General features: G+C 45.9%; 2 protein-coding genes across 4 annotated transcripts in view; one reads left to right on the top strand and one right to left on the bottom strand.

Annotated features, from left to right (window-relative positions):
- LOC138797388 (cytosolic beta-glucosidase-like) overlaps positions 1-12,015 on the bottom strand; it is a 59,157-nt gene extending 47,142 nt beyond the window's left edge. The window contains exon 1 of one of the 3 annotated variants that reach the window (XM_069977464.1): positions 11,935-12,015. The gene's annotated coding sequence lies outside the window, so the exon portion shown is untranslated. Of the gene's footprint in view, positions 1-7,473; positions 7,586-11,934 lie in introns of those variants that run through there. The other 2 variants (XM_069977467.1, XM_069977465.1) reach the window with 2 other exon arrangements.
- The window catches only part of ADGRA3 (adhesion G protein-coupled receptor A3), a 42,454-nt gene continuing 31,804 nt past the window's right edge, over positions 7,573-18,222 (top strand). The window contains exon 1 of the mRNA XM_069977463.1: positions 7,573-8,101. Coding sequence (XP_069833564.1) covers positions 7,890-8,101 — 212 coding nt within the window. The 5' untranslated portion in view covers positions 7,573-7,889. The remainder of the gene's footprint in view (positions 8,102-18,222) is intronic.

The raw sequence follows: 18,222 nt of genomic DNA, 5'->3' as shown, positions 1-18,222 counted from the left end.
TCCACCCCGAAATCCACAATACTGCAGATTTATTGCAGTTTCTGACTTCTACCATTGAAGTCTTGAAAACCACAACTCACAAGTTGCAGATCTAAAATATGCATTACAATTACATTTTTGCACAAATGGAGAGATTTATTTTTATATATCCCATCCACTTTGTTGCAACTGTATATAGGGTATTATAAACCCTACATCACACGCCAAAAAAAATAGAACAATGCACACCAACATGCATCACAATTCACAATGGCCCCTAGCAACCAAAATCTTAGCTTTTCTTTATGACCTGTTCCCTGTTTATAGTCTGTTCCTGTCTTTGGCTTTAAAAATCTGTCAGATAAATCTCTCTGTGTAAAGGCACCCTTAGAGATACTGTTATGTAAGATCAGCAGCCATTGCCCTGGCTCTACAGTTCAGAAGGACGCTGGGGTGATATAACATTAGTACAGTACTGGGCAATAAAAAACACCTGACTATACTGCTGTGTATAATGCAATGACTGTTACGTTAGGTGAAAGCAGCTCGGCTCTCTTTTGCTTGTGTAAACTTTATAGTTAGGGCCCTATTCCACGGGATGATTATCGTTTGCATAATCGTTAACGATAAACGATCCAAACGGCCGCTATTGCGAAAGACCTGAAATTGTTCACCCATCTACATGGAACGATAATCGTTACTTATGATCGTTCTTGCGGTCGTCTTGTCGTCGCTATTGCATTCGTCACTACTGCGAACGACCAAACGATGTCTTATTCAATGCGAACGAACAACAATAAAAATAGGTCCAGGTCTTATTAAACGATCAACGATTACTCGTTCCATCGTTAATCGTTAACTGCTATTCAATCGAACGATTATCGCTTAGATTCGAACGATTTAGCGATAATCTGAATGATAATCGTCCCGTGGAATAGGGCCCTTGTGTCTTATGGATAAGAACCTATTATAGATGCTGTATGCAACCACTCCCCCTTGACTCCTCCAATAGCCACGCAGAGTTACTGAAAGTCCCGACAACACCACATAACTACGGGATCATGGCGGGAATAGGCATCTGTCTGTTAATATTGCCTGCCACAAGTAATGATCAGGATTATTACTTGCATCCATCAATAACAACAGACAGCTGCCTTTTCCCGACATGATCCCGTAGTGGTGACATGGCCTCAGTCTGGCATGTTTTTTCCTTGCTCATATGAACTATCCCATAGGACTTTGGTCATGTTGTGGATAGCTAGCCCAAATGATGTCATCAAAGACATGACTCAAAAAAAAAAAAATAAATAAATAAATAAATCTGGTTTAAAATAGGTGGGATCTATAATAATTATCAGAAATATTTGTTATTTTACACCAGAATTCTTTTTTCAAGGTAATTTATCATTTGCCACTTTTTTTCCACCCCACCTTTCTGGCTTACACTTACTGCAGGCACTGTTCAAGAGGAGTGACTCGGCTGGAACTCTTTTTGGGGTAACTGCTGGCAGGGTGGACTCTATAGGCACCTATTGATTGGGGGTTCTCTTTTTGACGGGAACTCTGCAGGCCCTCTTTAAGGGGGGCACTCTTTCTAGCAGGGCGGACTCTACAGGCACTCTTTCTGGAGGAACCCTACTGGTAATATTATGTATTAGCCACAATGCTATCACGGATCATCTGTGGCACTGATTCTAGGGTATACTCTACTGGTACTGTTACTATAGCGCACTCTTTCTGGAGGGCACTTTGTTGACACTGTTCCTGGAGGAACCTTACTGGGAATACTGGGAATTCCTGGGTATACTCTACTGGTACTGTCACTATAGCGCACTCTGGAGGGCAATTTGTTGGCACTGTTCCTGGGGGAACTCTGTTGGAACTTTTGCTGGTGAGGGGGACTCTGCAGGTACTCTTTCTGGAGGAACCTTACTGGGAATTCCTGGGTATACTCTGATTATTACGCTGAAAACATAGGCACATAGACATGAAATAACCTGTACTTACTGCATATAGTGTAAACTGCACTATAGGTTATATAACACTACTGTATTCAACATACTACACTGCATTTATTATACAGAACAAACTATACTGTGTATATATATATATATATATATATATATCAATCACATATATATATATATATCAATCACATACTATTCTGTATAGAGCATACAGTACTGTATGTAACATAATATACTGTATAAATATATATACATATATATATATATATATATATATATATATATATATATATATATAGTGTACAGCACTATACGTAACATACTATGCTGCATGCTGTATACAGCGTACGGTACTATACGTGACGTACTATACTGTATATAGCGTACAGTGCTATATGTATCATATAGTACTATACGTAACATAGTATACTGTATATAGTGTATGGTGCAATATGTAACATACTATACTATATATAGCATACGGTACTATATGTAACATACTATACAGTATATAGTGTACCATACTATATGTAACATACTATACTGTATATAGCATACTGTACTGTATGTAACATACAATATTACACTACAATACTGTATGTAACATAGTATACTGTATATAGTGTACTGCACTATATATAACATAGTATACTGTATATAGCGTACCATACTATATGTAACATAGTATACTGTATATAGCGTACTGCACTATATGTAACATAGTATACTGTATATAGCGTACTGCACTATATGTAACATAGTATACTGTATATAGCGTACCATACTATATGTAACATAGTATACTGTATATAGCGTACTGCACTATATGTAACATAGTATACTGTATATAGCGTACTGCACTATATGTAACATAGTATACTGTATATAGCGTACTGCACTATATGTAACATAGTATACTGTATATAGCGTACCATACTATATGTAACATAGTATACTGTATATAGCGTACTGCACTATATGTAACATAGTATACTGTATATAGCGTACTGCACTATATGTAACATAGTATACTGTATATAGCGTACCATACTATATGAAACATAGTATACTGTACATAGCGTACCATACTATATGTAACATAGTATACTGTATATAGCGTACTGCACTATACGTAAAATAGTATACTGTATATAGCATTCTGCACTATATGTAGCATAGTATACTGTATATAGCGTTCTGCACTATATAACATACTATATTACACTACTGTACTGTATGTAACATACTATATTACACTACTGTACTATATGTAACATACTATATTACACTTCTGTACTGTATGTTACATTGTATGTTACATACTATATTACACTACCGTACTGTATGTTACATACTATATTACACTAATGTACTGTATGTTACATACTATATTACACTACTGTATGTAACATACTATATTACACTACTGTACTGTATGTAACATACTATATTTCACTACTATATGTAACATACTATATTACACTACTGTACTGTATGTAACATACTATATTACACTACCGTACTGTATGTTACATACTATATTACACTACCGTACTGTATGTAACATACCATATATTACACTACTGTACTGTATGTAACATACTATATTACACTACTGTACTGTATGTTACATACTATATTACACTACCGTACTGTATGTAACATACTATATAACACTACTGTACTGTTTATAACATACTATATTACACTACTGTACTGTATGTAAGATACTATATTGCACTACCGTACTGTATGTTACATACTATATTACACTACCGTACTGTATGTTACATACTATATTACACTACCGTACTGTATGTAAGATACTATATTACACTACTGTACTGTATGTAACATACTATATTACACTACTGTACTGTATGTTACATACTATATTACACTACTGTACTATATATAACATACTATATTACACTACTGTACTGTATGTAACATACTATATTACACTACTGTACTGTATGTTACATACTATATTACACTACCGTACTGTATGTAACATACTATATTACACTACTGTACTGTATATAACATACTATATTACACTACTGTACTGTATGTAACATACTATATTACACTACCGTACTGTATGTAAGATACTATATTACACTACCGTACTGTATGTAACATACTATATTACACTACCGTACTGTATGTAACATACCATATATTACACTACCGTACTGTATGTTACATACTATATTACACTTCTGTACTGTATGTTACATACTATATTACACTACTGTATGTAACATACTATATTACACTACTGTACTATATATAACATACTATATTACACTACTGTACTGTATGTAACATGCTATATTACACTACTGTACTGTATGTAACATACTATATTACACTACTGTACTATATATAACATACTATATTACACTACCGTACTGTATGTTACATACTATATTACAGTGATTTTCAACCAGTGTGCCGACACATGGTCGGGTGTGCCGCGGAGAAAGTTCCCCAAACTATGGTGCCCCTGCAGATCGCCCCGCTGCTGCTGTCTGCCTCACCTACTGGCCGCCTGTAGCGCCCGGACATGCTCCTCCTATCCAATCAGTGGAGACTGGGAGCGTGGTGCAGCATGTCTGGGCCCTACGGGGGGCCAGTAGGTGAGGCGGAGAGCAGCGGCGACCATGTGGGAGGAGGTGAGGAGGAAGGGGGGGAGAGAAACCTGGGGATGGGGGAGAGAAACAGGAGAAAACTATGGGGGAGAGAAACCTGGGGATGGGGGAGAGAAGCATGGGGAGAAACAGGGGGGGAGAGACAGGGAGAGAAGCATGGGGGAGAGAAACCTGGGGATGGGGGAGAGAAACAGGGGAGAGAATCAGGGGGGAGATAAACATGGGGATGGGGGGAGAAACATGGGGATGGGGGAGAGAAACCTGGGGATGGGGGAGAGAAGCATGGGGGAGAAACAGGGGGGGGGGGAGAGACAGGGAGAGAAGCATGGGGGAGAAAAACCTGGGGATGGGGGAGAGAAACATGGGGATGGGGGAGAAACAGGGGAGAGAAGCAGGGGGGAGAGAAACATGGGGATGGGGGAGAGAAACATGGGGATGGGGGAGAAGCAGGGGGGAGAGAAGTATGGTGGAGAGAAGCACAGGAGAGAAGCAGGGGGGAGAAGTATGGTGGAGAGAAGTAGGGGGGAGAAGTATGGTGGAGAGAAGCACAGGAGAGAAGCAGAGGGGAGAAGTATGGTGGAGAGAAGCAGGGGGGAGAGAAGTATGGTGGAGAGAAGCACAGGAGAGAAGCAGGGGGAAGAAGTATGGTGGAGAGAAGCACAGGAGAGAAGCACAGGTGGGAGAAGAAAACAGGCCCAGGTTTTACACTGAGTGAGTATAAATACATTTAAAATGTATATTATTAACTATATGTATAATATGTACTGTTTTAGTGTAATTTTGTGCCATTTTGGTTGGTGGTGTGCCCCGAGATTTTTTAAGTATAAAAAGTGTGCCGCGGCTCAAAAAAGGTTGAAAATCACTGCTATATTACACTACTGTACTGTATGTTACATACTATATTACACTACTGTACTGTATGCAGTGGCGGTCTTTGGCACCAAGCACCCCAAGCGATCGCTTGGGGCCCCCAACATCCAGGGGGGCCCCCACGCCCCGCTCTTGTGCTCAAGACCGCTGGACAGGGCCGCTGCACCCGCTCGCTGCTGCCATCTGAACTGTAACTATGAGCACTCGTAATGAGCGCTCATAGTTACATGCAGCAGCACTGACAGGGTGGGAGACATTGGCTCCCTTTCTGTCAGTCACTCTTGTGGCCGCAGGAAGGGTTTTCCCCGAGGTCACAAGTGGCAGCATTGTCCTTGTGGTGTCGGCGCTCCAGTGACATCACTGGAGCATCGGCACCAGGACAAGGGGAGTGCGGCCTCTTTTGATCGCAGGGAAAACCCTTCCTGCGGTCACAAGAGTGAAGAGAAGAGGAGACGCCCGGACCCAGGTGAGTATAAGTGTTTGTTTTATTGTGTTATATACTATATGGGAGGGAGAGCACACAGGGGTCTGTGTAACTGGGGGAGCGCACAGCAGGGGTCTATATAAATGGGGGGAGCACACAGGGGGGCTATATAACAGGGGGAGCACACAGGGGGGCTATAGACTACTGGGGCTTCACAGAGAGGTCTATATACTACTGGGGGCAGCACACAGGGGGTCTATATACTACTTGGGGCAGCAGAATGGGGTCTATATACAACTTGGAGAGCACACAGGAGGTCTATATCCAAGTGGGGGAGCACACAGGGGGGCTATATACTACTGATGGGGCACACAGGGGGTCTATATACTACTGGAGGAACATACAGGGGGTCTATATACTACTTGTGAGGCACACAGGTGGTCTATATATAACTGGGGGAGCAAACAGGGGTCTGTATACTACTGGGGCAGCACACAAGGGGTCTATATAATACTGGTGGGGCACACAGGGGGTCTATATACTACTGGGGGAACCACACAGGGGGTTTATATACTACAGGAAGAGCACACAGGGGTCTATATCCAAGTGGGGGAGCACACAGGAGGTCTATATCCAAGTGGGGGAGCACACAGGGGGGCTAAATACCCCTGAGGGAGCACACAGGGGGCCTATATACTTGTGGGGGAGCACACAGGGGGTATATACAACTGGGGGCAGCACACAGGGGGTCTATATACAACTGGGGCAGCACACAGGAGGTCTATATACTTCTGGGGGAGCACACGGGACGGGGGGCTATAAAACTGGGGGAACACACAGGGGTCTATATGCTACTGGGTGAAGCAAACAAGGGGTATATACTACTGGGGGCAGGACACAAGGGGTATATACTATTGGGGGCAGCACACAAGGAGTATATATTATTGGCGGTAGCGCACAAGGGGTATATACTACTGTAGGCAACACACAGCGGTCTATTGTTTTGGAACGCGTGTCGAGGGGGGGGGGGGGCAGACATAACTTCGCTTGGGGCCCCAGAAATGCCAAGACCGCCCCTGACTGTATGTTACATACTATATTACACTACCGTACTATATGTAACATACTATATTACACTACTGTACTGTTTATAACATACTATATTACACTACTGTACTGTATGTAAGATACTATATTACACTACTGTACTATATATAACATACTATATTACACTACTGTACTGTATGTTACATACTATATTACACTACTGTACTGTATGTAACATACTATATTACACTACTGTACTGTTTATAACATACTATATTACACTACTGTACTGTATGTTACATACTATATTACACTACTGTATGTAACATACTATATTACACTACTGTACTGTATGTTACATACTATATTACACTACCGTACTGTATGTTACATACTGTATTACACTACTGTACGTTACATAGTATACTGCTGTTGTACATACACCATACTTTCCCATAGCAGTATACAGTATAGAGTACAGGGTATAGGCCGGGGCTGGCGGTGCCCGGAGCAGGGGGCAGCACGGTACCTGGGCCGCTCATGTGCTCGCGCAGTCGGCACAGCTCGCAGTCCGCGCGGTTATTGTGTGCACAGCGCCGGATCCCCCCCTCTTCCCGCTGACATGTCTGTGCCTGGAGAGGAGGAGACAGGGGGGAGGAGGAGACCATCCCGGGAGACTGGGGGGAGGACAGTCTGGAGCAGCTGTGTGTGTATGGCCAGGAAGGGGCCTCCTCACCGCCACTGCCTGGGGCAATAATGTGAGCGGACCTCCCAGGCTGAGCAGCCAGAGCGCCGGTACCGGAGCCCTCTGCACTGTACGAGGACTAGAGACATAACGCTGCGGATCCTGCGCTCGGCAGGCAGGGGGCGCCCGCTCGCGGTGCGGGGAGTCTGGAGCGGCTGTAGGATAGCACGGTGTGCTCCGGCCCGGTAGTCACGGCTGGGATGGAGGCCCCGGGCCTGGCGCTGCTCGCTCTCCTCTCCCTGGTGGCCTGTGAGTGGACGCTGCCCCCCGGGTGTAAGCAGGACGGGAGACCGCGGGGAGCGGCGGGGAGGACGCCGGCAACCGGAGGGGAAGGGGCCAAGGTGGTGTGCAGCAGCCCGGACACCGGGAGGACCTTACCCCTGGGAGCGCTGCCCAACCGGACCAACACCCTGTGAGTACCGGACCAGTGAGGGGGACTACAAGTACCAGCGTGCCCTGCACTGCTATATACCGCTACCACATCAGGGCAGGATGGTGTATGATGGCACTGCTGCCTGCTGTATACATAGTATATACTGTGTCACTATAGTGTGGGGGACTACAAGTACCAGCGTGCCCTGCATATACCGCTACCACATCAGGGCAGGGTGGTGTATGATGGCACTGCTGCCTGCTGTATACATAGTATATACTGTAACTATAGTGTGGGGGACTACAAGTACCAGCATGTACTGCTATATACCGCTACCACATCAGTGCAGGGTGGTGTATGATGGCACTGCTGCCTGCTGTATACATAGTATATACTGTAACTATAGTGAGGGGGACTACAGGTACCAGCGTGCCCTGCACTGCTATATACCGCTACCACATCAGGGCAGGATGGTGTATGATGGCACTGCTGCCTGCTGTATACATAGTATATACTGTAACTATAGTGTGGGGGACTACAAGTACCAGCGTGCCCTGCACTGCTATATACCGCTACCACATCAGTGCAGGGTGGTGTATGATGGCACTGCTGCCTGCTGTATACATAGTATATACTGTAACTATAGTGAGGGGGACTACAGGTACCAGCGTGCCCTGCACTGCTATATACCGCTACCACATCAGGGCAGGATGGTGTATGATGGCACTGCTGCCTGCTGTATACATAGTATATACTGTAACTATAGTGTGGGGGACTACAAGTACCAGCGTGCCCTGCACTGCTACATACCAGTACCACATCAGTGCAGGGTGGTGTATGTGTAGTGTGGTGGCACATGGGCACTGCTGCCTGCTGTATGCATAGTATATACTATAACTATAGTGAGGGGGACTACAGGTACCAGCGTGCCCTGCACTGCTATATACCGCTACCACATCAGGGCAGGGTGGTGTATGATGGCACTGCTGCCTGCTGTATACATAGTATATACTGTAACTATAGTGTGGGGGACTACAGGTACCAGCGTGCCCTGCACTGCTATATACCGCTACCACATCAGGGCAGGGTGGTGTATGTGTAGTGTGGTGGCACATGGGCACTGCTGCCTGCTGTATACATAGTATATACTATAACTATAGTGAGGGGGACTACAGGTACCAGCGTGCACTGCTATATACCGCTACCACATCAGGGCAGGATGGTGTATGATGGCACTGCTGCCTGCTGTATACATAGTATATACTGTAACTATAGTGTGGGGGACTACAGGTACCAGCGTGCCCTGCTATATACTGTTACCACATCAGTGCAGGATGGTGTATATGTAATGTGGTGGCACATGGGCACTGCTGCCTGCTGGATACATAGTATATACTGTAACTATAGTGAGGGGGACTACAAGTACCAGCATGTACTGCTATATACCGCTACCACATCAGGGCAGGATGGTGTATGATGGCACTGCTGCCTGCTGTATACATAGTATATACTGTGTAACTATAGTGTGGGGGACTACAAGTACCAGCATGTACTGCTATATACTGTTTCCACATCAGTGCAGGATGGTGTATATGTAATGTGGTGGCACATGGGCACTGCTGCCTGCTGTATACATAGTATATACTGTCACTATAGTGTGTGTGGGGGGCTACAAGTACCAGCGTGCCCTGCACTGCATATGCTGCTACCACATCAGGGCAGTATGGTGTATGTGTAGTGTGGTGGCACATGGGCACTGCTGCCTGCTGTATATATAGTATATACTGTAACTATAGTGTGGGGGACTACAAGTACCAGCGTGCCCTGCTATATACTGTTACCACATCAGTGCAGGATGGTGTATATGTAATGTGGTGGCACATGGGCACTGCTGCCTGCTGTATATATAGTATATACTGTAACTATAGTGTGGGGGACTACAAGTACCAGCGTGCCCTGCATATACCGCTACCACATCAGTGCAGGATGATGTACGACTGGTGTAGTGTGGTGGCACATGGGCTCTGCTGCCTGCTGTAGATATTATGTAATTAAAGTGTATACAGTGTGGATACAGTATTATAGTATGTACTGTATATATAGGGTATTCTGTGGAGTCGGGGGTCGACTGCCAAGGACGTGCACCCACCGGCTGGAAGCCATCGACTTTAAGTCAGCACAGTGCTGTTCTACCAAATAATTTTTCCTGTATGTATAGGGTGTATATACTGTGTACTCCTGCTATACCGTGTAGCCATAGTATATACTGTGTATAGTATATACTTTATATGCCTGCTATACCTTCTAGTGTATATACTGTGTATAATAAACCAAAACGCTGGATTCTCCATAGCAGCCAGTCACAGCTCAGCTTTCATTTTCACAGAGCGCAATGAAAAATGAAAGCTGAGCCGTGATTGGTTGTCATGGGAGATGTGATTGGTTGTCATGGGAGATGTGATTGGTTGTCATGGGAGATGTGATTGGTTGTCATGGGAGATGTGATTGGTTGCTATGGGCAAAATCAGTTATTGTTTATATAGTGTCCCCCGTGTCTGCTCATGATTATTGTACCCCAGCGCTCCCTACACCGATTCCTTATGGTACTCCATCACTCCCTACACCGATTCCTTATGGTACCCCGTCGCTCCCTACACCCGTCCCTTATGGTACCCCGTCACTCCCTACACCCGTCCCTTATGGTACCCCGTCGCTCCCTACACCCATCCCTTATGGTACCGCATGGCTCCCTACACCCATCCCTTATGGTACCGCATGGCTCCCTACACCCATCCCTTATGGTACCGCATGGCTCCCTACACCCATCCCTTATGGTACCGCATCGCTCCCTACACCCATCCCTTATGGTACCGCATGGCTCCCTACACCCATCCCTTATGGTACCGCATGGCTCCCTACACCCATCCCTTATGGTACCCCGTCGCTCCCTACACCCGTCCCTTATGGTACCCCGTCGCTCCCTACACCCGTCCCTTATGGTACCCCGTCGCTCCCTACACCCGTCCCTTATGGTACCGCATGGCTCCCTACACCCATCCCTTATGGTACCGCATGGCTCCCTACACCCATCCCTTATGGTACCCCATCGCTCCCTACACCCATCCCTTATGGTACCCCATCGCTCCCTACACCCATCCCTTATGGTACCCCATCGCTCCCTACACCCATCCCTTATGGTACCCCATCGCTCCCTACACCCATCCCTTATGGTACCCCATCGCTCCCTACACCCATCCCTTATGGTACCCCATCGCTCCCTACACCCATCCCTTATGGTACCCCATCGCTCCCTACACCCATCCCTTATGGTACCCCATCGCTCCCTACACCCATCCCTTATGGTACCGCATGGCTCCCTACACCCATCCCTTATGGTACCCCATCGCTCCCTACACCCATCCCTTATGGTACCCCATCGCTCCCTACACCCATCCCTTATGGTACCCCATCGCTCCCTACACCCATCCCTTATGGTACCCCATCGCTCCCTACACCCATCCCTTATGGTACCCCATCGCTCCCTACACAGCTCTCCAGATGATCCCTTGTTGTACAGCATGGCTCCGATGCAGCCATGGTCACTATCATTAGTTGTGATGGGGCAGCACCATATTGCCGGGCTATGCTGAGCAGCCACAAGTTGCCGCCATATTCTTATAGTAAAGCTGGCCTGCTCAGCCTCACCCCTGCTATAGTCATGTTGTAGCTGCAGATATAGCTGATTTATTGACAATGCTGCTGGATTGGGTTTTGCAGAACTCCAGAGATTTGGTGCAGGCCCTGGTTGTGCAGTGGATTTCACTATTCGTAATGCAAATATTAAATGTAACATTGAGAAACAAACTAGATACCTGTGTGTTGTGGCGCCCGCTCCCGTACCTGTGCAGTGCCGCCCGCTCCTGTACCTGCAGCTTCACCTGTGGACTTCACTCTGTACTCTGCTCATGTCATCAGACACTCAATAAATGTCACCGCCCTGCTGTATATCCCTGCTATCAGAGTACACCAAAATGTGCCCCAGATCAGTCCCCATCGAAATCCCATCCACTTGCCACAGATATAACTGCGTTGATTTCTGCAGGTGTGTGAGGGGTTTCTGTGGCACTCTGTTGCATATTGTGGCTGTGGATGTCTTTATAGGTTTGCTACAATTCTAGATAAAATCCCTCACAGAAATTTGAGCGAGTGTGCAGATTTAGTCACTTTTTGCCACCCTTGGAGTGAGTGCATAGTATGGGGGTACAGCATGGATCAGTAGGTTTGTTTGGGTGCCATATTGTGGATCTGCACAAGACTGCTGGTATGGTATATAGGCCTATCTTATTGATAGTATATGCTGTCACCTTATCATATGTAGGCGGCTGACCTGAGAATAAAGCAGCTGTAGAGCTTCTGGAGCTGTCAGGACATGCTAGGAGTTGTAAGTTTGTAGCAAGTGTTAAAGGGGCACTCTGGCGAAACATTTTTATGGACTCAAGTGAGCTAGAAAGTTATAGAGATTAGAAAATTACTTTAAAATCTTCCAGTAGGTATTAGCTGCTGGATGTCCTGCAGGAAGTGGTGTATTCTCTTCATTCTCACAGAGTGCTCTCTGCTGAAACCTCTGTCCATGTCAAGACAGAACAGGAGAGGTTTTCTATGGAGATTTGCTACCGCTCTGGACCATTCTTGATCCAGAGCGGTAGCAAATCTCCATAGAAAACCTCTCCTGTTCTGTCCTGACATGGACAGAGGTGGCAGCAGAGAGCACTCTGTGAGAATGAAGAGAATACACCACTTCCTGCAGAATATACAGCAGCTGATAAGTACTGGAAGACATAAGACGTAATATGTAACCCGGCCCCTTCAACCCTCGCAGCCCCCGGCCCGGAGCATACATTACCTGCTTAGAGCAGCGGCTGTGTGAGCCTCCCGGCTCCCCTCGCTCCTCATCAGCCAATCAGTACACGGCAGCGCTGATTGGCTGATGAGGAGCGAGGGGAACCAGGAGCTTCACACAGCCGCAGCGCCGTGCAGGTAATGTATGGACGGGGCTGCGGGTTAAAGGGGCTGGGTCACATATCTGCAGCAGAGTGAAACTTCTGCTGAGGGCATGTGACCCCATAGAACTTCACTATACCAGGATCTACAGCGGATCCGGTACGTGTGAAGGCACCCTTAGACACTTTTCCCGATGGGGTGTGGCTTAAAATATACCTGACATTAGAAAAAAAAAACTTTTGACATTACCCCCATCAGTCATGAGAATGAGTGGCGAGCAGCGAGCCTTAGTGGTCCTCACTTCAGTCATCTCTGCCTGATCAGAGATCACTAGGAGCGGGTGAGCGAAGTGTAACGTTGCACGCTTCTCCCTGCTCGTTCTCCTGATCTGTGGGGTATCTGCAGACTGTGATGATGTCCCTGTTCATCAGTTAAAAATCCCTTTATTTATATAGCGCAAACATATCCTGCAGCGCTGTACACAGCAGCTTGTCATCACTCACATCAGTCCCCATTACAGCTCACAATCTCAGCTTCTATATGAAAAGACAAAGTTTTAGGAAGAATTTGCAGCACAAAACTGAAAATGTATGAATCCTGTCAGAGGTTGGTGGGTGTGTTTGCCCTGTATTTATAGTGTCTGCCGCTAGTTTCCTGGTGAGTGTCTGTGTACTTGGTGCTGGTTATGGTAGTAAGGCTCACAGGGTGTTCGCAGCCTCTGCCACAAAGCACCATCTTCTGTCCAATGACACTCCTATAAAATAAGGGACTAAAACAGAAAATGTGGATTTGGCGGGGTGACTTGTGTCCATGTGTCGGTGCTGATGGGTGATCTTCTTCCTCCTCTGGTAATAGTAATGGCTGTATGTGACCGAAGATAAATTATTATTCCTCACAGACGGTCACAGTCCAGTAAAGGTTTTATTGGTGTCATATAAAGGGATTTATTATGCTGTTTGTTGTGTGTAACAAAGTGTTAGATGTCATGTAGCTAGTAAAGCCCTGTGCACAGGTAGTCACCCCGCCATGTTGTCCCTGATGAGTCTTGCAGAGAAGACCCCTAATCCTTTGTAATCCTTTGTTCTCTGCTGCTGACTAATCTCACTCGTCTCTCCTCCCCTCTCCATAGCACAGACATTATCCGTCTGATTGAGATTTCCTGATTCTGAGCAGTGGATGACAGAAAGGAGGAGGGGACCTGGGAAAAGGCTTTTTAAATGCAGATAATGGCATATTTGCCTAATAAACCCAGTTACAGAGTTTCTTAAAATTGCCTGGACTATTGATTTCTGCAAAAGAAAATTTTAATGACAGTGACTCTTTAACCCCTAGACAACCCTGGACGTACAATTACGCCATGGAAGTCAGTCACCAGACGACCCATGACGTAACTGTATGTCCTGGGTGTTTCTCCTGCTATGAAGCGCGCTCCGGAGCAGAGAGCGCTTCATAGCAGGTGGGGGTCGGCTGCAGTGAGCAGCCGGCACCTCACCGCTAATGACAGGCTGCAGCGATCGCGCTGCAGTGTGTCATTAACTGCTCAAACGCCACAATCGCGCCGCGAAGTTTGTGTAAGTGACGGGGGAGTCCCCTGTCACTTACCAATCGGGACCCCCGCAGTGTGACTGTGGGGGTCCCAATCGCTGTATCAGACCGCCGGAGGACTCTTAGCTTCCGCCATGCGGTACGATCGGCGATCTGCTCACTGAGCCTGAGGGGAATAAGGGCGCGAATTACCGATTTGATGTTACATTATATGTAAAAAAAAAAAAAAAAAGTTAATAAAAAGTGTTCAAAACGTCCGATCTTCACAAATAGTATTAGTAAAAACTAGAGATCATGGCGGAAAAAATGACATCTCATACAGCTCTGTAGGTGAAAAAATAAAAACCGTTATAAGTGTCACAATAGGCCCATTATATTAATAACTAATTGGCCAAAAAAAGGATTTCATTCAAAAAAATATATAACATTAGAGAATCTGCGTAAACCTGCATATGGTTGTGTTCGGGCTGACCTATAGAATAATAGTATCATGTCGCTGTTACCATATAGTGCATTACGTAGACACAGGAACCCCCCAAACGTTACCATATTACATTCTTTTTTACGATTTCACCTATTTATATCTTCATAAATAATATATTTGGGATTCCATCGTACATGTTATGGTAAAATGAATGACGCCATTACAAAGTACAACTATTCCTGTAACAAACAAGCCCTTACATGGCTTGTAGATAAAAAACTGAAAGTGCTAGAGCTCTTAGAAGGGGAGGATGGAAAAACGAAAACACGATCAAAATTTGCGCGGTCCGCTGGGTCATTTTGGGCCGGGTCCTCAAAGGGTTAAGTTCTGGGTTTAGTGGAGCCCACCTAAAGCCACAGATCCCCTGTATGAAGCACGCCAGGTTGTACCAGTGTGTAACCGCATGGCAGTCTCCTCCGCTGATGGAGCGACCTTCCCGCGGAGATCTGACCTCGGCTTATACCACATAAACAATGCAGTGATCTGGACCTGGGCTCTCCCCACCATAGACATCCATCATAGCTCAGACTACAAGGAGCCATATAGAGCTGTGTTATACATGTCTGTGCCCCCATATGTGTGTGTTAGGTGTGTTCAGGAAAAGTATCTTCATAATACAGTGCCATACAGCTACATATGGACAGCCTGTAGCTCAACTGTATACAGCTGTACAGTCTAAAACTAAGGATTTACATCACATTACCATATCTAAATGTTTTTATAGTACATATATTGAATTTATGTTGCATGGAGTCCCTATAGCGGCAAGCAGTCCTTATGTAGCTGTCTAGTATAGTACCATATCGAAGGGTTTTGTGGGACTTTTATCTTAGACCTGATCTGGTATCCCCACTGATAGAAGAGGCTGCAGCATTGAGACATACACTGAGGCCCCTTTATTGTTTACTAGGCACAGCGCCATATATTTTCTAAAGGAAGTGCCTGATATTGCACCTTGCAGCAGCTCACTCCTATTCAAGTGAATGGGCATGAGCTAAGTGTATGGCCTGGTAAACGGTGAGGAAGCCACAGAGCTCACCCTAGAATTATAGTCCCTTCAGTCAGGTGATCTGTGAGGGTGCCAGGAGTCTCACCTGGCAGTGATGGTGGATCGATAGATGGAGTTGGTGCCGGCATGGCCTTGAGTTTCCTTTACTGGCAAGTAGTAGCTGATGTCATGTAATATTCCTATGCGCTGAGTATATATGATCTTATATAAACGTTAGTCACTGCAGGTGCTGACAGACATGTCTGGAGGGCTACATAGAGATGTACGTGTCACTGATACCTAGTGTCTACTCCACAGCTTATAGACTACGCTATGGTCTTGTTCATAGGCCGTATTAAAGAGGAAGCCTCAAATTCCCAGCAGAATCCACGTGTGTAATCCTTGCAGATTTACATGAATCTTTTGAAATGGATTTTAACTCTCTGATTTCATTCAAAAATTGCTCAGAAAAGGGATTTTTTTTTCCTCCACAATTTCCAGCCAAAAATTTCCAGCATATCCATTTGTGATAGGAATAGTCTGAGACGCTCAATAATCCGGCATTAGCACTTACTGGCCCTCTATTACACAGGATAAGCCGCACTCCTAGGGAATCCTAGGGAGTAACGTAAAGATGTACGCTGTTCTGGTGATCTATTTATAGGGCAGGTCTGGTTTTTCCAGTGTTGCCATAAACCTTAATAGACAGCCCTGGTATAGTAAATGACACGTCTGCTAGGTGTTAACACGAAAGCCGTGAATAATAGGCCCCTTCCTGTGAGAACCTCCCTGCAGCCGTCTGAAGTGGCCGATTTATAGGGGGTGATGGATGCCGGACATTGACCAGCGGCCCGTCCCTCCATGTTGGGAGGGCTGATCCTCGTTTTACGACTTCCAGGCTCGTTTTACTATAAACCTCATCTTAAAGGGAAAAAAATAGAGTCAAGTCTCTGTAGCTAAAGTTTTAGTCTTCCTGCGTCATTGTTCGTTCCCAAACTTCAGAGATGATTCGTAGAAGTAGAAACATTCTTAGAAACCACATCAAAGAGGCTGACGCTTTGTGGCAGCTCTGTAGTCATTGTGCTGGCGGATTGTGGAGGAGAACATGAGCCCCTCGGCTGCATCGGTGGCCCCCAGCCTAAACAATACACGCCCGTACTGGTTCGCTTGTTGTGTTTCATGTCCTGGATGACGGGCCGTGAAATATTACTACTTACTGAGTGACTTTTAGCCTTTGGGGGGGAACGTTTATTGGAACAGATGCTCACTGTGTTATTAAGACTAGGAAAAAACAATAAGGAACATGATTATATGGGTTGATGGGACACGTCGGTATTCAAATCTGGTATCAAAATGAGTCTAGAGAGATGTGATGACCGGGTCTTTTGTCCGTGTATAATTTAGATATCTAAGAGTTTGATCCTTTTAAGGGAATGTATCCCCAGCCTGTGGCTTCTCTGTTGTTGCACAACTCTCAGCATGCCCTGATAGACTATGGATGCGTATCTGTCCTGTGGCAGTGTCCAAGTGCTGGGGGACCAACCTGGTGTCCCCTGTTATACCTAGAACTAGTGATGAACCAACTTGAGGCCCTGTTACACAGAACAGTTATCGGCCGTATTCGGCCTGTGTAATAAAAGACAACGATCAGCCAACATGAAAAATGTCGGCTGATCGTTGCAGTTGTTTGTCTTTCAACATGTTGAAAGACAAATGACTCATAGCAACGTTCTGCTGCCGTCGCCCCGTGTAATCGGAGCGGCTGCGCCAGCAGACCGCTGCTATCTGCTATGGGCTGCCCGGACAATCTAGCGATCACCTGGGCAGATCCCTGCATACCCCCACCGGGATTGCTAATGCACGTGGCGGCGGCAAGCGGGAAACGAGGAGCAAAGTAGCACAAACAGCACTTGTTTGTTCTTCATGTCGTCCCATGGAATAGGGCCTTTAAAGTTTGGCCAAACCCGAACTACTTTAGTCTGCAGTCTGGAAGTTTAAGGGGTAGTCCGGCGGGGGGCATTTTCCCCCCAGGTTCGCTCAGCCAGTCAGTGGCGGAGGCGGGATCCATTTCAAGTCCGCTCAGATCCCACCTCTGTCACTGAGTGGCTGAGCGGACTTGAGATGTATCGTCTCGGGCCCGCG

This window comes from Dendropsophus ebraccatus, chromosome 7 (assembly GCF_027789765.1).
Source record: "Dendropsophus ebraccatus isolate aDenEbr1 chromosome 7, aDenEbr1.pat, whole genome shotgun sequence".
NCBI classification, from domain to species: Eukaryota; Metazoa; Chordata; class Amphibia; order Anura; family Hylidae; genus Dendropsophus; species Dendropsophus ebraccatus.
This window is presented reverse-complemented; position numbering and strand designations above follow the sequence as displayed.